The 22,041-nt window shown below is 40.6% G+C and overlaps 2 protein-coding genes across 14 annotated transcripts in view; one reads left to right on the forward strand and one right to left on the reverse strand.

Moving 5' to 3' along the window:
* Positions 1-22,041, reverse strand: part of ETNK2 (ethanolamine kinase 2) — a 407,034-nt gene that overhangs the window by 133,274 nt on the left and 251,719 nt on the right. The window lies entirely within an intron of this gene.
* Positions 1-22,041, forward strand: part of ZC3H11A (zinc finger CCCH-type containing 11A) — a 46,987-nt gene that overhangs the window by 10,079 nt on the left and 14,867 nt on the right. For all 13 annotated transcript variants that reach the window (XM_049634429.1, XM_049634418.1, XM_049634422.1 and 10 more), the window contains 9 exons: positions 5,626-5,824; positions 6,945-7,064; positions 15,297-15,420; positions 16,389-16,592; positions 16,710-16,826; positions 17,098-17,178; positions 17,988-18,098; positions 19,403-19,465; positions 20,572-20,670. In XM_049634429.1, coding sequence (XP_049490386.1) covers positions 5,771-5,824; positions 6,945-7,064; positions 15,297-15,420; positions 16,389-16,592; positions 16,710-16,826; positions 17,098-17,178; positions 17,988-18,098; positions 19,403-19,465; positions 20,572-20,670 — 973 coding nt within the window. In that variant the 5' untranslated portion in view covers positions 5,626-5,770. The remainder of the gene's footprint in view (positions 1-5,625; positions 5,825-6,944; positions 7,065-15,296; positions 15,421-16,388; positions 16,593-16,709; positions 16,827-17,097; positions 17,179-17,987; positions 18,099-19,402; positions 19,466-20,571; positions 20,671-22,041) is intronic.

Below are 22,041 nucleotides of genomic sequence, written 5' to 3' on the forward strand. Positions count from 1 at the left end.
GAATGAAATCTTGGCCATTTGCAACAAAATGGATGGAGCTAGAGAGTATTATGGCTAGGGAAAATTAGAGAAAGACAAATATCACATGATTTTACTCGTGGAATTTAAGAAACAAAACAAGCAAAGGTGGGAGGAGACAAATCAAGAAACCGACTCTTAACTATAGAGAACAAACTGATGGGTGGGGGAATGGGTGAAATAGGTGATGGGAATTAAGGAGTGCACTTGGGATGAGCACTGGGTGACGTATGGAAGTGTTCAATCACTTTTGTATACATGAAACACTGTTCATTGACTAATTGGAACTTAAATAGGAACTTAAAAACCAAAAATGTAATCTAGGGATTATACTAATGTGGCATTGCCTCTCCGTCCCATAAACAGGGCAGCTGTCCTTTTTGCCGAGCACAGTTACCAATTTAGAATCTTTATTAGTATAGAGCTTTAATTAGCGAGCTAAAGCCTCTTTGCTCTCTTTGCTTTTATTACCCTGGAACCTTTTTGTATAAAGCAGAAGGTTTTTTTTTTGTTGTTGTTTTTTCAAATGGGAGGCCAAAGTTTTTTAAATTTCAAATGCCACTTTTTTCATAAGTCACATTTATCCATGGACTTGCTTGAATTCTGTGGATCTTACATTCACTTGTTTGGGAATGCTACATTTAAATGTTCTATTTCACTCTGTAATAGCAATAAGTCTTGTTGTTTTTTCTTTTCTTTTTAACGTTTGTTTATTTTGAGAGAGAAAGAGCACGAGTAGGGGAGGGACAGAGAGAATCCAAGCAGGCTCCTTACTTTTGGAGACTTACTATCTAAAACTTCCAAGTCCCGAGATCTTGAAATGTACTTTGAAAGGACATATCTAAGGTCATAATCTTCCTTTTAAATTCTGGTGCATAGCATTTTGTCTTTCGTCATTTAGAGATTCAGATGATGTCATGTCAAGTCTGATTTTCTTTGTTGTCAGTCTGCTTTTTCCTAGAAATTCTGTGTGATTCTATCTTCACTCCTTGGAATTTGACATTTTCAGCCTATCTCTGGTACAGTAGAGATATCTTTAAGGTTTTTTTTAAGCAATCTGTACACCCAGCGTGGAGCTTGAACTCACAACCCTGAGATCAAGAGTCGCACACTTCACTGACTGAGCTAGCTGGGAGCCCCAGTAGAGATGTCTTTAAAGAAATTTTCTGCCTGGCATTTGATGAGCCCCTTTTAATTTACAGACTCAGGTTCAAAAAAAAAAAAACAACTCAAGTTTATTCAGTGTAGGGAAATTTTACTGTATTTTATTATCTCTACCAATTCCATTCCTTTTTTTTTTTTTTTTTTTTTTTAAGATTTTCCATTGTATAGAAATTGAATCTCCTGGAATTATTTCCATGTTATATACATTTTCTTGTGTTGATGTCTTTCCGCATTCTGGAAGATATCCTGACGGTGATACTGTACAATTGAGTTGTGTTTTTCATCAATGTTTATTCTGCTTCCTGTTCTTGTTTTGAAATCTCGGGGGAAGAGACTAGAAATTTGTGTTTTCTTATTTTTTGCACTTTCTTTTGCTTCTCTGTTTCATAGCAATATATTCATTTGTATCAAGCTGTGTCCTTAGCATGAAGATTTTAAAAGAATTTCTTTTTCCTACATTAATTCAGGAGTGGGATAGGAGAGTTACTCCTCTTGGCTTCCTTTCACTATTGAAAAGTAATCCGGTTTTTCTTGGCATCATGAAAAGTTTTTTTCTTTTAAAACTTAAGAAATTTATCAGTGTGCATCTTGGTTTTAGGTCCTTGCAAAGTTGGGGTAGTGCTGATTACTGTCAAGTTTTGTTTTTTTAATCTCTGGAGATGGCTTTTGTTTTGTTTTGGGCTGTTTTCTTGAATAGCGGTTATATTCTTTTTTTTTCCCCCTAGTGAAAGTTACAGAAGTTCAGTGTGTAAAACAGATATATGAAGGAACTGTTCTGTTGAAACATTAGTAAGGCAGTGCCCATCTACTCAACGTTCAGTCTCCGTGCTCTGTGCCCCTGTGAGGGAGTTTTGCAGAGCCTAACTAAAACAAACAAAAAACCACTCTAATTTGCAACAATTCATGCTGTTTTGCTATTATTTCTTAAGTACCATTTTGTTTGGGATGTTTTCAGGAATGAAATTGACCCCTGAACCTTTTATTTTCCTTTCTAACATTTTTTTCTTTTGTAAAACGTTTTTATTCTTGTCTCATTAATACTTTCTCTTTTTGTATATGTATCATTGTAATTATTTGGCTATCCCTTAGAGACTTGATCCCATTTGAGGTAGTGTTTTAAATTACCTTTTGGTGTACCTGCTGTTACAGAATGCACTCCCCGTGTTTAGGGTCAGGGGAATCCTCCTAGTGGATCAGTGAGGTGCTATGAAGGGTCCAATCCTTGTCCAATTCTGTAGTGGATCTGTGATGGGCAGGCCGGTTAGGACAGACTTAAATTTTTTATTATGTCTGTGTTGCATTGTATTAGAAAATTTAATGTTCTTATGAGCATAAAATAAAATATAATAAATAGCCACCTGTAATCCTGCCAATCACCCTGGTGGTAACTACTGTTAATAGTTTGGTCTCTGTTCTTCCAAACTTCCTGTTGCTTCATCTTCACCGACATTTAGTGCTGTCAGTGTTCTGGATTTTCACCATTCTAAAAGGAATTTGCAATTCCCTAATGATGGATGATGTTGACCATTTTTTTGTGTGTTTGCCATCTGTGTATCTTTGGTGAACTGTCTTTCTAGATCTTTTGCCCATTTAAAAAAAATACGTATTTTTTTTGAGAGACAGAGCCTGTGTACTTGAGTAGGGGAGGGGCAGAGAGAGAGGGAGAGAGGATCCCAAGCAGGCTCTGCACTGTCAGCACAGAGCCTGACACGGGGCTCAAACCCACCAGCTGTGAGATCATGACATGAGCCGAAGTCAGAAGTCTGACACTTAACTGACTGAGCCACCCAGGCACCCCTTTGACACTTAACTGACTGAGCCACCCAGGCACGCCTTTGTGCCCGTTTATAATTGGTTTGTTCATTTTCTTATTGGTGAGTTTTAAGTGTTCTTTTTATATTTTGGATACCAGTCCATTGTGAGTTATGTATTGTTGCTGTTTTTAATGTTTATTTTTTTTGAGAGAGAGAGACAGTGTGAGCAGGGGCTAGGGAGCAGAGAGAGAGAGAGGGAGACACAGAATCCAAAGCAGACTCCAGGCTCCGAGCTGTCAACACAGAGCCCAGTGTGGGGCTCGAACTCATAATGAGATCATGACTTGAGGCAAAAGTCGGCCGCCTAACCAGCTGAGCCACCCAGGCGCCCCTCAGTTAGTTACATGTTTTGCAAAGATTTTCTGCCAGTCACTTGTCTTCCGTTTTCTTTTCTTTTATGTTTATTTCTGAGAGTGAGAGAGACAGAACACAAGTGGGGGAGGGGGAGAGAGAGGGAGACACAGAATCTGAAGGAGGCTCCAGGCTTCAAGCTGTCAGCACAGAGCCTGATGAGGGGCTCGAACCCATGGATTGCAAGATCATGACTTGAGCCGAAGTCAGATACTTAACCGACTGAGCCACCCAGGCACCCCCTTGTGTCCCGTTTTCTTAACAGCGTTTCCACAGAAGCCTCAGCAGAAGCACCTTTAACATTCATATTTCCAGCAGCAGTTTCTTCTAGGCTTTTCTATGGCGTGCCTCCAAACTCTTCTAGTCTCTATTCATGACCCAGTTTCAAAGCTTCTTCCACATTTGTAGGTGGTTTTTCAGCCACACCCCATTTCCCAGTACTCAAATCTGTATAATGCTACATATTATCACGTCACATGGAAGTACTATAACTTTTTAAAACGACTCCAGTTTTTGAACATGTGGGTGTTTTTTCCATTATTAGAAGCAAAGTGATGATGAACTTGATTGAATATTTACCTCGGGATAAATTCTAGAAATGAAATTGTGCATCACAGCATATGCACATTTAAAGGTTTTAGTATATGTTTAGTGGCACTCTTAATTCCTAACCTAGGTTGCTGACTTCAAGGCTGGTTTTTATTGTGGTCTGCTATTCTTGGATTAGGATTATTAGTGGGAGATATGATTGAGTTTGATTTCATTTCAAGTTGTAGATCAGTGTTTCTGAAACCTGGTCTTCTGGTATATATGAATTTATAGAAACCCTTTCCAAATTCTGGCAGGTGCTCTTACCGTGTGTTTTTATTTCTGTAGAAGCTTTCTTGAGTACTTCACTGTGAAGGCCAGGGTATGGCAAGAGCAGAGGGTGGGATGTTGGTAGTTTTGTGTATTTTATGGAAGGAATCCCAAGGACGACTTGCACCTTGTTATAATTGGTGTGCAACTCTGTTTTTGTCAACCATGATTTCTTTTTTTTTTTTTTTAATTTTGCCTAATTTTTTTAAGTTTATTTTTGAGACAGAGAGAGGCCATGTGTGTGAGTGGGGAAGGGGAAGAGAGAGACTCCCAAGCAGGCTCCACACCGTCAGCGTGGAGCCTGATGTGGTGCTGGATCCCACAAACTGAGATCATGACCTGAGTTGAAATCAAAGGTTGGATGCTTAACCTGCTGAGCCACCTAGGCGCCCTGGTGTGCAACTCTTTAACCATCTTAATTCCATAAGCTAGCTCTACAGATGTATTCAGGGGTAATTGTTTCATCAGTTATTCTAGTGAGACAGCTTTTCCCACCTACTTGTATACTTTTGAATTAAAAATGCTTGTGAAAATATTGGGACTTTTGTCAGATGAAAAAAACCTAGTTTGGGGCGCCTGGGTGGTGCAGTCGGTTAAGCGTCCGACTTCAGCCAGGTCACGATCTCGCGGTCCGTGAGTTCGAGCCCCGCGTCGGGCTCTGGGCTGATGGCTCGGAGCCTGGAGCCTGTTTCCGATTCTGTGTCTCCCTCTCTCTCTGCCCCTCCCCCGTTCATGCTCTGTCTCTCTCTGTCCCAAAAATAAAAAAAAATAAAAAAATAAAAAAAAAAACGTTGGGAAAAAAAAAAAAAACAAACCTAGTTTGTCAGATACGTAGATTTAGCAAATATCTTGTGTAAAATAACGTAAATCCCATCAATAATCTAAAATTAAATTATTGGGCCACCCGGGTGGCTCAGTTGGTTAAGCGTCCAACTTTGGCTTAGGTCATGATCTTGCAGTCTGTGAGTTCGAGTCCCTCATCGAGCTCTGTGCTGACAGCTCAGAGCCTGGAGCCTGCTTCGGATTCTGTGTCTCCCTCTCTCTCTGTCCCTCCTCTCTTGTGCTCTGTTTCCCCCCCCCCCCCAAAATAAATAAACATTAAAAATAAAATAATAAAATGTAGATTATTTATTGAGTTAGCAATGCTTATTTTATGCTGAAGTCATGTAATGAGCACCGTAGAGAATACAAAAGAAGGGCATGGCTATCCTTAACAAAGATTTTACATTATAAATGAGAAAGTATAATATTCACATAAGAATAAAATACTAACCAGTGCTCACTAAGCCCTGCACAGGTAAGGACATATTCATGCAATTAAAATTTGGTTTTAACAATGTGATCTCAGTCAAGGTGATTTGGAGGAAGAAGTTGGCAGAATTTATCTGAAGTACTTTAATTCATTGTCTCCTCATTTTAGGATTGCATTTTAAAGACGATTTCTGTGATTGAGTGGTCTTTTGGAAGATTAAACCCATTTCAAGAGGACTTGGAGCTGGTCCTCGCCTTGAGGAAGCAGTGGCTTGTTTTCAAGAAGCCACTTCTAATCTGAGGATCTACCCAGCATGCCTAATCAAGGAGAAGACTGCTATTTTTTTTTCTATTCTACGTGTACCAAAGTAAGAATTGGCATCTCTAAATCAGTTCTTTCTACAGTTTCTCTAATAAAACTTGATAAGATTTACCCAGTATACTAAGTTTTTATGTTTTGTTTTCCTCAACTGTTCATTGTCTGCTACCTGCTACCATTGTTTAAAAAGAGAATAGCAGTCCTGGGAGACTTCATCGTTCATCCTTGTTTTTTCTCCTCTCGTATGCTCTTCACTGCCCTTCACGTTCTACAAAAGTGGAAAGGTTTACAGCGCATAGGCATCACTCACTGTTCTCTTATTGATAATTAATCTGTTTGGGGCGATTTCGGAATGAGGAGTGCTTTGGCCCAGCTTGCAAACTTTGATTTTATTTACTTTGCATTAAATGAATGTGTGGGTTGTATTATACTTCTAGAAACTATCGTGGGTTGAATTTGACTTTTTTTCTTCAGATTTCCTGCTGAGTCATCAAGCCATTCTTCCAAATACGCTTTTGCAGCATTTTTTGCTTTTTCTGTGTCCAGACTTCCTGTTTTTCTGCTTGATTCTTCTGCGGCTTCATTCAGATCTACCCACTTTTCTGCGCCTTTATGACTAATTCTATAATTGTGTATGTTGTTAAAAAAAAACTTTTTTAAAATCATCTTGGTGCTGTGTTTAAAATGATCAGTTTTGAGCAAAGCCCTGATCACATAGCAGGTTGCACAGCAGTAGTGTTCTGTTTAAGATATTACCATTGTATAAAGTATATAATGAAGCATAGACTTAAACTGAAATCCTAATCTATTAACTTTCTGATTTTCCATCAAAAGCTAGTTACACAAGTCAAGATGTATTGAAACGGTTTTGAAGAACTGTAAAATGTATTTTTAAAGTGTACCACTTTAAATACTCCCACTTATCTTTTTGAACCCCATCTCTCAGCTTATGTCACTTACGTTATAAAATCAGATGAAGGATACTGTCAAGGAAATTATATATTTGTTGACCTCAGATTGTTCTTGTCTTCCCCCTGCACTGTGTTCTACCTTGCCTGTCTCCTTACTCCTTTGTGTTTGTCTAGATGCCAGGAAACTGTTACAATGAACATTTCACGTAGGCTCTGTTTTGGTACCACAGTTCTTTTCTGTATTCTCTTTGTTTACAGGGTGACAGCTGTCCATTCCGTCACTGTGAAGCGGCACTAGGAAATGAAACTGTTTGCACACTGTGGCAAGAGGGGCGCTGTTTTCGACAGGTGTGCAGGTTTCGGCACATGGAGATTGATGTAAGGTTTCAGTTTGTACTGTAATATGTAGTCTGGTGTTGTGATGGGCCAATGCAAAATACAGGGAGGAAATGACATTTTATGTAATATGCAGGTTACTTTTTTTTTTTTTTTTTTTTTTGATGAGATAGTGAAATTTCTGTCATAATGCTCACCTAATAACTTGATATTTTGGAGTATTGGTATCATTTTCTAGGAGGCAGTTTGGTAATCTGTCAAAAGTGTAAAAATTTTGTATGTGTCACTGGGGAGTATTTTTGTTTCTATGTTTATTTTAAAACCATCTCAGACTTAGAGGAAAGCTGCAAGTACAGTATAAAACGTTTTTCTGAGCCACTTGGGAGTAAACTGTCACCTCCAAATACGTTCATGAGTATTTCCTACAAACAAGAAGGACATTCTCCTACATAACCATAATACAGCCATCAAAATGAGAAAATTGGGGCACCTGGGTGCTCAGTCAGTTAAGCATCTGACTCGATTTCAGCTCAGGTCATGATCTCCTGGTTCATGAGACTGAGCCCCGCATCAGGCTCTGTGCTGACAGCGTGGAGCCTGCTTGGGATTCTCTCTCTCTCCTTCTCTGTCTCTGCCCCTCACCTGCTCTCACATATACATGCACATGCGCTCTCTCACTCTCTCTCAAAATAAGTAGATATATGTTTTTTAAAAATGAGAAAATTAACATTGGTATATTACCTTCATTTAATCCAGAAACCCCATTCACGTTTCGCGATTGTATCAGTTACATCCATTAACGCAGAAGGAGCAAGTCCAGAATCTAGTGTTGTATGTAGTTGTCCTCGCTCTCATTCTCCCTCAGTCTAAAACAGTTGTTCAGTCTTCTTTACTTTTCATTTGCCTTGACATTTTGGTAAGTATAGGCCAGGTATTTCCTAGAATGTCCTGCAGTTTGGGTTTGTCTGGTATTTCCTCATTACTAACTTCGAGTTATGTATCTTTGACGGGAGTATTAGTTCTTCTCATTGCATGTCATTAGTGACACAGTCCTATAGTCTTTAATTATCCCATTACTGGTGATGTTAAATTAACCCTGATCCCTTCATTAAGGTGGTACCGGATTGCTTCACTATAAAGTTTTTCTTTTTGTAACTAATATGTATTTTGTGGAGAGGTACTTTGAGACCCTGTCATTGCCCCATTTCCTACCAAACTTTCCGTTTTTTCCACTTGGTCACCTATATTTGTGTGAACTCAAGGTTTTCTCTTTTATTCAATGTGTTACACTCCGTTACTATCATTTTTTTTTTTATCAAGTTGACCCAGATTTGCCCTTCAAGCTGACTTTTGTGTCCTTTTGATGTTTACATCATTCTTTGAACACCTTTTTGCTTTCTAGCCTAACAAGATTTTTTATTAGGCTCATCCTGTATTTTTCCTCCTCCAGCCCTGGAATCAACCATTTCTCTAAGGAGCCCTGGATCCTATTAGTGAAGAATGCTATATGTATATAGAAATAAGATTTGGGTAGCTCCTGGAGTCTCACTGCTTCCAGGCCTGCAATGGTCAGAACAGGGGAGTATATAAGTGTATTCATATAGACACATTTACCTCATTATTTATTTTTTATGTCTGTGTATTGAATCAAGAGTTCACAAAGATGCCTTCAGTTCACCAGCACTGCAGAGTTTATTTAGTCTAGGCTCTCCTTTTCCATACTTGTAACTCTCTTTTCCAAAAGTAAGAAAGTCGCTTCCCACTGTCCTTAACATCAGCTGATTTTATCAGTCCCCTGGTTCCGTAAGCCAGTGTCGTATCACAGCCTCCTCCTTCCTCTCAGGCTCTGACATCACACATGAGGCTGCTGCTCTTCCACAGGGACATCTTGCTCACCTTGTGTTGGTTCCGACAACCCTGTAACAGGCCTTGTTCCTTGCTCCACCGTGAGGACCTCATCTTCACCATGCTTGGACCCCAACATACTGCTCCTCTCCCCGCGGATGCCCTTTTCACACCTTTGGTCTCTGATATCTGTGTTGGAGAGCCCTCCTATGTGAGATGCCTACTTTCTCACCCTGCGTGTATTCGGACTCTGTGGCAGGTCCCCACTTGGGAAGAACCTACCTTCCTTACCCTGCTTGGTCATTGCCCATTCTACGCTGGCCCTCCATAAATACACACTCCCTATCCTTCCCTGGGATCCCTTCTGCACGGAAGCCTTGCTCACCCTGCTTGGGCTCCATCACTGTGCTGGCCACCCTCCCAACTCCTTCTGGGTTCTGACACCTTAGGCCAGTTCCGCCTTGTCACGTGATGCCTTCCTCATTCAGTCAGGCTCCAACACCCTGCTCTGGGCCACATGCCCAGCGTGAATGCCTACCTCTCATCTCTCAGCCTCACCTAATGCCCTTGGACTACATTGTTTGAGGGGAGGTGGGGAAGGAAGGAAGACTGACCATGCACTTTATATGCCTGGGGTTACAGAGCTACTCCAGGTAGGTTCTAGATTTATGGCCTCTTAACTGCATTCTGTGCTGCCTATCTTCCAAAGAGCAGGGAATTCACTAAATAAATTCAGAGAAATACTCTGCAGCTTTTGAAAATTAATGTAGTACTGGCAAAGTATAAATTGGCACAACTCCCTAAAAGGCGTGGTGTGTCAGAGTCTCTAAGAACATCTACATTTAGAGGGAAACCTGGGTGGCTCAGTTGGTTAAGCGTCAGACTCTTGGTTTTGGCTCAGGTCGTGATCTCACAGTTTGTGGGGTTCAAGCCCCACTTGTCATCCATGCTGACAGCACGGAGCCTGTTTGGGATTCTCTCTGCCTCTCTCTCTCCCGTCCCCTGCTCATGCTCTCTCTGTCTCTCTCAAAATAAATAAATCTGAAAAAAAAATTTACATTTAGATATACTCTAGAACTCATCAGGAGACTCAGCATATAGTTGTATTTCATGGCTAAGATTTATTACAGTGATGGGGAGGTACACTGATTATAAATGAAAAAAAGACACAGGCAGAGTCTGGAGGAATCCATGTGCGGTTTTCTTTTATGATCTCCCTCTCATGACGGGTCACACAGAGCACACACTTCCCTGGCAATGAAAGTGCAGCACTACGTGTGGGATGTTCCTGCCCAGGGAAACCCATTAGAAACTCAGCATCCAAGATTTTTAATGGGGCTAATCATGTAAGCACCCTCTACCTATCACATTCCAGAACTCTGGACTCCCAGAAGGATGGCAGCCTAAGACATGTTATTTGCACAGTCTAGGCACCGTGATCAATTAACTGACTAGGAACATTCCAAGAGCCAAGTTCCCACATGCCAACCAAGGGCCAACTTAGCAAGCAGGCTACCTAAGGATAGCAGTCTTTGGGCTGTATCTTCAAAAATACTGTATGCTGGGGTTTTGTTTTGTTTTGTTTTGTTTTTGTGTTTTTAGCTTTGTGTCATCTGTGCTCATATGTGCAAAAGGAGATAGATGCAGAATTACTCATAATTTGTAATGATAAGATATGTGAAATAGCCTAACCCTCATTTAAAATAAATTTGCTATAATTAGGAGCGTCTGGGTGGCTCGGTCGGTCAAACGTCTGGCTTCGGCTCAGGTCATGAGTCTCATGGTTTTGTGGGTTCGAGCCCTGCGTCAGGCTCTGTGCTCACAGCTCGGAGCCTGGAGCCTGCTTTGGATTCCATGTCTCCCTCTCTCTCTGCTTTTGCCCCATTTGCACTCTGTCTGTCTCTCTCTCAAAAATAAATAAAACATGAAAAAAAATTGTTAATAAAGTAAATTGCTACATTCATACAGTGGAGTACTGGACAGCTGTTAAAATTTTTTAAAAGGGAAACTTTATTGATAAGGAAAGATTGGGATATATTGTCAGTGAAAAAGCAAGGGGGTAGAATAAGGTGCATAATATGCTACCATTTGGTAAAAAAAAAAAGGGGGGAGAAGAATTTATATTTGTTTTTCATTTGCATATGTATTTTTAAAATCTCGGGGGGTATAAAAGAGAAACTTAAAACATGGGTCGTCAGGGAGTGGGGACAGGAATGGAAAGGAGCGTTTTTACTGTAACCCCCTCTACATGCAGTTGATTTTCATTATTCATGGGTTCCATGTTTGCAAATTCACCTACTTGCTAAAATTTATTTGTAACCCCCAAATCAATACTTGTGTTTCATGGGCCATCTGCAGATATGTGCAAAGCATTGAAAAACTTGAGTCACGTGACCTACACACTCCCAGCTGAGATGGAACAAGGTGACACTCTGCTGGCTTGTTTTAGTTCTCATACCATTAGCAAGTGTCCTTTTTGTGGTCTGTTTAAAGCCACGTGTTTTGCATTTTTGTCCTTTTTCTTGGTGATTTTGCTGATTAAAATAGTTCCCAAGTGTGGTGCTGAAGTGCTGTGTAGTGTTACTAAGTGCAACAAAGTTCTTAAAGTGCCTTATGTAGAAAATACCTGTATTAGATAAGCTTCATTCAGTTGTGAGGTATAGTGCCCTTGGCCTTGAGTTCTGTGTTAATGAATACACTAAAAAAGGTGTCTTTAACCACAAACACCCGTTCAACCGTGCTATATTGATTATTTGATAAAAATGTGACCAGAAACTTGCAGGAACCTGACTAACTTAAACTCTGTATTTCCCTTAGGAGCAGTCTGGTTCACTATTAGCTAATTTAGTATTCGTAGTGACTTCATAGATTATAACTACTGCAAATAATGAGAATCAGTTGTATGTCTTTGGACGATGTGCTGTATTACCTTTTAAATATTAAAAAAAAAAATTCTGTAGGAGAATGTTACTAGGGAGGATCTGTTGCTAAGTGAAAAGTGGGTACACTTATGGAATACTTTTAAGTTTTTAAGTATACATGTAGACATTTATAATTTTTCTTCTTCTTTTTTATTTTTAAATAATAAACTCTAGACCCAACATGGGGCTTGAACTCATGACCCCAGTATCCAGAGTTGCTCTACCAACTAAGTCAGCCAGGCACACCTTTAGTTATAGATACAGATATAGATATATATTTGGAGAGAGAATTCTGTATTTCTTTTTGGGTAATAGCATAGCAAGCATTTATTACCATTTTCCAAGTGGTTTTCATTGTGTATTACTTTTCATTTAGAAACAAAATCCAGTGGGGTGCTTGGGTGGCTTAGTTGGTTAAACATCCAACTCTTGGTTTCAGCTCAGTTCTTGATCTCAAGATTCATGTGTTCGATCCCCACATTGGGCTCTGTGCTGACAGCTCAGAGCATGGAGCCTTCTTCACATTCTGTGTCTCCCTTTCTCTCTATCCCTCTCCCGCTTGTGTGTTCTCTCTCTCTCTCTCTCAAAGATAAATAAACTTTAAAAAAAAATTTTTTTTTTAACGTGTTATTTTATTTTTTAAGAGACAGAGAAGGACAGAGCACGAGCAGGGGAGGGACAGAGAGAGAGAGAGAGACACAGCATCGGAAACAGGCTCCAGGCTCTGAGCTGTCAGCAGGGAGCCCACCGCAGGGCTTGAACTCATGAACTGCAAGATCATGACCTGAGCCAAAGTCAGACATTTAACCGACTGAGCCACCCAGGCGCCCCATAAATAAACATTTTTTAAAAAAGAAACAAAATCCAGTAAGTGTGTTAAACAGAGCAAGTAAATGTCATGTGACTATATACATGTGTCATGTGTATAGAGGATATCATTACAGAAGTCATCCAGTAATTTGAAAACTGCTTCCAGGAAAGAAGTAAAAACTTAAGCAAAGACATGGGGCGCCTGGGTGGCGCAGTCGGTTAAGCGTCCGACTTCAGCCAGGTCACGATCTCGCGGTCCGTGAGTTCGAGCCCCGCGTCGGGCTCTGGGCTGATGGCTCGGAGTCTGGAGCCTGTTTCCGATTCTGTGTCTCCCTCTCTCTTTCTGCCCCTCCCCCGTTCATGCTCTGTCTCTGTCTGTCCCAAAAAAAAAAAAAAAAAAAAACTTAAGCAAAGACAGACCCAGGAGTATGAGGTTCTGCCTTAAGGAAGGAGTAATTGAATAATTGTTACTTCTGTCTAAAAGAGAACAGTACTATTATGCTTCCCTTTTGCGTGTGCCAGGAGACTAATAAATTCTGTCCATTTCTTTGAAAGGTAAAGGTTTTTGCTGTACTGTTTATTTTTTTTAATTTTTTTTAATGTTTTTATTTATTTTTGAGACAGAGACAGAGCATGAACGGGGGAGGGGCAGAAAGAGAGAGGGAGACACAGAATCGGAAGCAGGCTCCAGGCTCTGAGCCATCAGCCCAGAGCCCGACGCGGGGCTCGAACTCACGGACCGTGAGATCGTGACCTGAGCTGGAAGTCGGACGCTTAACCGACTGAGCCACCCAGGCGCCCCTTTGCTGTACTGTTTAAAAATAGGTAATTATAGGGGCGTCTGGGTGGCTCAGTCAGTTGGGTGTCCAACTTCACCTCAGGTCATGATCTCATGGTTTGTGAGTTTGAGCCCTGCATGGGGCTCTGTGCTGACAGCTCAGAGCTTGGAGCCCGCTTCAGATTCTGTGTGTCATTCGCTCTCCGCCCCTCCCTGCCCTTGTGCTCCGTCTCTCCCTCTCAAAAAATAAATGTAAAAATAATAAATAAATAAATAAATAAATAAATAAATAAAACAAAAATAGGTAATTATACATGTGGCAGTAAACTCAGGACATAAGTTTTGTAAGTACTTTTTTTTTTTCTAACCGAACTGCCTTTGAGAGATGTTGAGCTAATTTTCATTTCCATTATCAGTACACAGGGCTGTATGATTCTTCCACATTCCCACTGACACAGTGTATTATCAAATAATTTCTCAAAATCGTCAATTTTTATCTTTGCCCTTTTTGCTACATTTAAGGATCTTTTTATAATGGTAATTGTTTTTGTTTCTCTCTCCCATATTTTTAGCTTTCTGAAGCAATGCTGCTATTCTTTCCTAGAATTTTTTTTAATTTATTTTTGAGAGAGAGTGAGCGCACCTGTGTGCATGGTCGAGGGGGAGAGGGGTGGAGGGAGAGAGAGAAAGAGTCTTAAGTAGCCTCCCTGCCCAGCACAGAGCCCGATGCAAGGCTCCACCTCACAACCGTGAGATCATGACCTGAGCCGAAATCAAGAGTCAGATGCTGACCCAGCTGAGCCATCCAGGAGCCCCACTCTTCCTACAGTTTTAAACCTTAGGTTGCTTATTATGATGAGTGATCCAGCATAATCCAACAGATGCAGTTCTGTGTTCCCCCTTTATCTCTTGACTGTCGCCGACTGTGCCCTCGAAACTTCTCACTAACCTGACTGCTCTACCACGGAGAAATTTTACCTGTTTTGATCTCTACATCAGTGCGACCACACAGTGTGTACTCTTCTTGTGTCTGGCTTCTTTCCTTTTGCACTGTCATGTTAAGTGTAGCACTGGTTTATTCCTTCTGTGTACCGGGTAGAGTGCTCTTGTATGAAAAAACTACAGTGTATTTATCCATTCTGGTGTTTGTGTACATTTGGTTTTCCATTTTGGAGCTATTAACAAACAGTATTGTTTTGAACACACGTACACACGTGTACATGTACACATCTAGTGTATGCATTAGCAGTAACGTATGTATTTCTGCCGAGCATATATCCTGTGACCCAGCAGTTTATTCTTGATGTGAGGGTATTTCTTTTCTCATTCCCCTTCAAAAGGGTGCGGTAGCTTGCGAAGGAAAATACCGATCCTTAGTGTGTTACATGTGCCTTCCTTGGAGAAGTCACAAAAGGGAAAATCGATCTCAAAGCTATGAACTCGCAGCTTCAAATAATAACTGCAGTTTAGTGAGTCCTTTCTATGTGCTAAGTGTTTCGTATACATTATTTCATTTAATCCTTATACGAAACTTAAATAGCTACTCTTCTTGCCATTTTATAGCTGAGGATACTAAGACTTAGAGGCATTAAATTACCTGTCCACCATCACATGGCCAGTATGTAGCATAATAGTATCTTTGATTCCATAATCTTAACTAATATATTATCCTGCATCTGTAAGTTAAGTGTAGGCATTTAGAGGTTCTAGGATGAGACAACAGCAAAGGAACTACTTCCCTACCCACTTCCTCTCCCCATCAAGCATGAAGAGCGTCACTTTCAGCAACCCTCGTGCTCACAGCTCACATACCTCAGAGTTTTGAAGCCTGTGATGAACTTTATTATTCAGAAAACAAATGACCAAAGTAACACAGGTCACAACATTTTTTATTTGAAAACACTGTGTTTTTTCCTCTAGAAAAAACGTAGTGAGATTCCGTGTTACTGGGAAAATCAGCCAATGGGATGCCAGAAGCTGAACTGCGCTTTCCATCACAACAGAGGACGTTACGTTGATGGCCTTTTCCTACCTCCAAGCAAAAGTGAGATGTGTTTTTAGTTTTAAAAGAATAGTTACTATTTAATGAACACCTGCTGTGTACAGTATATAGAGTATTTTTCATACATGGCCTTTTAGTCCTGCAAGAGAACAGTTTTATTTCCACCTTATAGATGAGGGAGCTGAACTCTTCTTTAAGGTTAAATGACTTATACCTAGATAGCCCTGCTCACAAACCAGTAAGTATCATAAGCTTTTGTCGCCAAAAGCCATGCTGCCTCACAAATGTTTCTCGGCATGACAGTTTAGATTACGATAGCTTCATTTCCCATTTTCTTATCAGACCCAGTGAGTTTTCCAAAAGAAACTTGATTCTCCAGGCCAGGGTTCGACAGAACTGGCCCCCCACCTGTTTTATAAAATAACCTTCTATTGGAAGGAAGCCATGCCCATTCATTCACATATTTTCTATGGCTAGATTTTATGCTCCTGCTGCAGAGTTGAATAGTTGAGACACAGCCGTCTGCAAAGCCTGAAATACTTACTGTCCAACTGTTTACAGAAAGGGTTTGCCAACCCTGCTTAGGTGATTAAAATTTGATGGCTACACATTTTGGCCCCCGTTTAAGAGAAAAAAGTGGCTTTGCTCCTCTCTGGTTTGGTTCAGAAGTGTTATATCTACTGTCTCTTATTTGCTGAGCAAAAAGCCTCAAATTTCAGTATTAAATGTCTAGAATTTGCAACCAGTTTTATACGTCTGGCCTCCAGATTAATCTGTGTTTTGAACACCTACTTTGATTGTGTTTATGTACAGTGAGGAGTTACTAGCTAAAAGCCCTGTTTTCCCTCCCCGGGAGTGTGCAACTTAAGTGTGAAAATGGGGAAATCGGGTATAAAAGGACATAAGTGCTCATAAGGAAAGTGCACCAAACTTCTATGCGGTTGGAGATTTTTTGATGAAGTGGGACTTTATCTTCTATTTTTAACTTCTGACTGATGTTGTGTATCTAGCTGTGCTCCCCAGTGTGCCTGAGTCACCAGAAGAGGAAGTGAAGGCTAACCAGCTCACAGTTCAACAGAACAAACTGTCTGTCCAGTCTAATCCCTCCCCCCAGCTGCGAAGTGTCATGAAAGTAGAAAGTTCGGAAAATGTTCCCAGCCCCACCCATCCACCAGTTGTAATCAATGCTGCAGATGATGATGAAGATGATGATGGTGAGTTTTCAGCTCTTCCTTTAAGACAAATAAGTGACTGGGGGTCATTTAGTGAGTTAGAAATCAGAATTAGAGCCTGTTGTTAATTGTACATTTGCCTTACATGTTGATACATAGATCAGTTTTCGGAGGAAGGCGATGAAAGCAAAACGCCCATCCTGCAACCAACTCCCGAAGTTCACAATGGATTACGAGCAGCTTCTGCCCGCAAACCTGGGGTCAGTTTGAAGCAAGGTAAGAAGAGGCCGTCTTGTTGCTGGTGCCTGCTCTTGCAGCGCTGAGTCTTGCAGCGCTGTTGAATATGCCCGAACTCTTTTAAATAACTTGGGAATGGATCATGATCACCGCCACCTCTCTCTCCTCCACCCCCACTGTACGCACAAGCGGATTTACACATACTTTCTCTTATTTGTCCAGAAAACATTTGCCTGCTTGCTGTGCTCAAATAAAACACAGAGGGCGTGAGGTGTTCTTTCCTCATGTGGTTTCTGTTTGGGTTTCTCAGGTGAATGTTTGAATTTTGGAATAAAAACCCTTGAGGAAATTAAGTCAAAGAAAATGAAGGAAAAATCCAAGAAGCAAGGTGGTAAGTCATCAGTTTTGACACGGGTGGTCGGATTTTACTACAGGAGAATAACAAGGACCTTCTGATGAGGACACTTGGCAGCAGCCAGAATGAGCACATGTGGTCTGTTTGAAGTTAAGCACAGACTTCTTGAAATCAGGGCGGCTTTTTTAACTCAGAGCTAGACGTGGACAACAGTGTACTGGGAAGAACTGCTCTGTCTTGAGAAAGACAACTCCAAAGAATGGCATATAAATCACACTAAGGCGAGGAAAAACTTTATTTTGAGTTGTTTGAATTCTTCTCAGGAGCTGTTGTCTTCTAGAGCTTGCCTCAGCCTGGTTGGCCTATATTTCCAACCCTAAAAACTACAGATCCAGTGTGAAAAGTAGTATTTAGAGAGGATCAAATGGTTGGTTCTAAGTACTCCGTTGCTAAGGCTTGTTCTTGGAGTTGTGTTTTGCAGATGATTAAAAGACAGATTTTAAAAGGTTGAGTTGACACACTTGGTGGCTGGCGTGCTTCTGAGGTTAACTTTAGGAGCTAGCCTTCTTGGTAAATAAAAGTAGATTCAGTGCCTGAGTCGCTGGAAACAATTTTATATTTTATTTTTACATTGTGACCAAGGCAGAGAAGAAATAGGGATTCTCTCCCCTCTCTTGCCCCACCCTAATTCACCAAAGGCAACTAGGTTTGCCTATACAAGACTGGCCCATAGTCCTCCAGTGATCTGTGTTGAACTTAACTGGTCACAAAAACAAAATTTCTTGGCTTGTAATGGCTTTATTTTTTCCTAAATTATTTGCTGCTCTCTGACTTGCTTTATTCAGAAGGTTCTTCCGGAGTTTCCAGTCTTTTACTCGAACCTCAGCCCATTCCTGGTCCTGAAAAAGAGAATGTCCGGACAGTAGTGAGGACAGTAACTCTTTCCAGCAAACAAGGTGAGATATAGGTCGGTCTGGGTTGAGAGTTGTCAGGCTACTACTACCGTATAACTGAAAGAGCTAAGTCCTAGGGTGTAGTGTACCTTCGATGGATTTGCAGGAAGACTTTAGTATGTTGGTCACATATAAGGATGAGAAGAAAAATCAGTGCCTTTGACTCTTACTTATAAAAGGTTAAAATTCTTATTCAAGCAGCTCTCACATTTATGTATGTTTCATTTTTACATTTACCATTTATCTGTATCCACTCAACAAATTTATTGACTGCCCATTGTGAGTAAAGAACTATAATAAAGTCTTTAAGCTGTAGAAAAATGGAAGTCTTTTCTCTTAATAGTTTTAAATGTGGTAAGAAATAATGACCTAAGTAAGTGTAGCGTAGATACATTTAAATGTGCTGTTGAAACAACAAAGAATTAGAAGAAAGAGAGCTCACTTCTTGCTGGTAATCAAAGTTCTGGACAACGGTTAGCAATGGAGTAGACTGTGGTTTCATTGAGCGTATCGAGGTGCACAAGCAAAAAGAAGAGCTTGGGTTTTATAATCAGTTGGTCAGAACACAGCCTGTGTTCATATGCTTGGCTACTGTTAGAATTAGGACTGTGTTATTAATTCCCTTTGGGCTGCGCATTTGGCTATTTAAATTATTATTTAATAGGGCACCTGGATGGCTCAGTCAGCTAAGCACCCGACTCTTTGTTTTGACTTAGAGGTCATGATCCCATGATTCATGAGTTCGAGCCCCTCGTCAGGCGCTATGTTGACAGCACAGTCTGCTTGGGATCCTCTCTCTCTCCCTCTCTCTCTGCCCTTCCCCTGCTCTCACTCTCAAATAAATAAACTTTTTAAAAAATTATTTAATAGGGGCGCCTGGGTGGCTCAGTTGGTTAAGCGGCCGACTTCGGCTCAGGTCATGATCTCCCACTCTGTGAGTTCGAGCCCCGCGTCGGGCTCTGTGCTGACAGCTCAGAGCCTGGAGCCTGTTTCAGATTCTGTGTCTCCCTCTCTCTGACCCTTCACTGTTCATGCTCTGTCTCTCCCTGTCTCAAAAATAAATAAAACGTTTAAAAAAAAAAATATTTAACAGGTTAAATCTTTTTTTCCCAATGAGATATAGTCTTTTTTTTTTTAAATAATTAATGTATTTTTTAATTCCGGTGAGATATAGTCTTAATACTGAGACCTGACTTTCAAGAGACTTCCTGGGTGGACTTATCAGAGCATACGTTGTAACCCATTATTAGTTACTGAATACAGAAAAATTGACTAATGGTAGAGAAATCCTGTTTTTGCCATTTCAGGAGAAGAACCCTTGGTAAGATTGAGTCTAACCGAGAGACTGGGAAAACGAAAATTTTCAGTAGGTGAGATAAATTTGGGGCAGATCCTTTGTGGTTTTCTGTTTGTGCATTAACATGATATGTCCTCCAGAACTCCCTTTGCATGAATGTCCTGTCGATACTGATTTGCTGGTCCTTCTGAATTCTTGGCTGCAAGAACTTACAGAATTTCTTGATGTTTTTCACGTATGCGTTAATACCTTTTATTGATTACAGAAATTTGTAGTGTTACAATTTAGACTATAACCAGCTTTTTAGAAGGTACTGTGTTGAAAAAACAGTAAAGAAGATATCTCTTTGTTTCTATGGACAGATTGGAACTTGGGTTTTTTAGCTAAAAAATACGACTTTTTATTTAAATGTCAGCGTACATGTAAACTTTGTGATTTTATGGTTTCACATTTAAATTACAAATGAGAATGGAGAGAAAAATCCTACCTTGTGTCTCGTCTCTCCAGTTTCTAATGGGACCCTGCAAAGATGATACCTTCAGTCGGGCAACCTGAAAAACAACTTTCAGCTGGTGACACGTAGACACCTTGTGTAGAGCAGTACAAGACAGCAAACCAGGGGGCGGGAAACCTGGTTCAGGTCTTGGCTCCATCACTAACTGGCGACTTCAGTAACCTACAGAATCTTCCATAACCTTAGATTTCTTATCTAGAAGAGAGGGCTATTTAGTCTTCAGAGTCTTCATGTCACAGGAAAATGTAATGATTGCTTTGCTCGTCACCTAATCATCACAGGTGCATTTAACCCCAGATAGGCCTAGAATTCAGCAGTTGGCCAAATAAGATTTTTGTTTGTACGTGTTTTTGTTTTTGTTTTTTTTCCCACATATTCCTAATTCTGAATTTTGGCCTTAATCAGGGCTTATCATTCAGGGCCATTTGTAGTTTTAGTCTATTATTTGGTAGGTGTTGATTTGTGTGTTCTAATTTTTTGTTCCTTATTTTTTCTTTCTGCTACCTTTGTATTCTCTAACACTGAATTCTAAGGAAGCTAGTGAATGAACACACCATATAAACGCAGAAAACTTAACAATTATTCTGTTTTGTCTGTTTGCTTATAGTTCTTTACCTTGTTGAAGATGGATTTAAACTCTTAAACTAAGTTCTGTCTGTTTGTAGGTGGTGACAGCGATCCTCCATTAAAGCGTAGCCTTGCACAGAGGTTAGGGAAGAAAGTTGAAGCTACAGAAACAAACACTGACAAAGCACCAAAGAAAGGTACCTTCATTCTAATACACGTGTGCGTGTGTGCGTGTGTGTGCATGTGTGTGTAATCATGACGCTTCTCTCTTGTAATGTTATCAAGGATGGTTTGTATTTTTTGTGGTGGTTGTTCAGGTAAATCAGATTATCTTGTGTCTGTATTCAACAACAAACATTTGAGTGTTTACTCTGCTAGATTCTAGGTAGATGCCACTGGATAAAATAAATACCATCACAGTCCTCAGAAGTTTATAGTATAATGGCAGATGGGAATATTTCTATATATTGTGATAAATTCTGTGACAGAAAAAGTACACGGTGTTGGGCACCTGGGTGCCTCAATCGGTTATGTGTCCGACTCCTGCCTCCCACACACCCCCATATAAAGCTTTTTAAGCCATTGTAGAGTCTTTGGGCTTAGTAGCAATCCATGGGAAGGTTATGAAGGAGAATCAAAAGCTCAGATACGCATTTTAGAACCATCACCCTGCCTAAAATACGGAGTAAGATTAGAAGGAGACAAGAATGCTGTCCAGAATATTAGTTAGCAGGATGTTAAAATAATCTGGAGGAGAGGAGTTAGTGGCATAGATGTAGTGGTCCTGGAAGTTGGTATGGAGAGATATGGACTAACTTGAGGATGTTTGGGAGTTAGAGTGATTACCTAGTTGAAGTTCTATTTATGGAAAGAAATCAAGGTTGGAATTTTTTTTTCCTTTTATGACTTAGCAATGAAACATTGGTGTTAATTACTAAAGAAAAAAATCTTTTTTTTATTGTGTTTAGTTTTAACTTCTCTCTCTTTTTTTAATGTTTATTTTTGAGAGAGAGCATGAGCAGGGAGGGGCAGAGAGAAAAAGGGACAGGAAATCTGTAGTGGGCTCTGCAATGACAGCACAGAGCCTGATGCGGGGCTTGAACTCAACGAACCGCAAGACCATGAGCTGAGCCAAAGTTGGACGCTTAACCAACTGAGGCACCCTCCAAGAGGCTTTGATGGGTAGCTGTTCTTATTTAGAGGAGTCTTCCTTGCATTCTCAGAGCGAGTAGAAGTTATTCTTTTTCTATGCAGCTATACCCTTTTTCTCCTGGCCTATTGATCATATTGAAAATTTTCATAACTAAGAAGCCTATTTTAAAATAGATTTGAGGGGCACCTGGGTGGCTCAGTCATTTGAGCATCCAACTTCAGCTCAGGTCATAATCTCACTATCCATGAGTTCGAGACCCCCGCCGGGCTCTGTGCTGACAGCTCAGAGCCTGGAGCCTGCTTCGGATTCTGTGTCTCCCTCTCTCTCTGCCCCTCCCCCACTCATGCCCTCTCTCTCTCTCTCTCTCTCTCTCCCTCTCCCTCTCCCTCTCCCTCTCCCTCTCCCTCTCCCTCTC

Source organism: Panthera uncia, chromosome F1, assembly GCF_023721935.1.
Source record: "Panthera uncia isolate 11264 chromosome F1, Puncia_PCG_1.0, whole genome shotgun sequence".
NCBI lineage: Eukaryota > Metazoa > Chordata > Mammalia > Carnivora > Felidae > Panthera > Panthera uncia.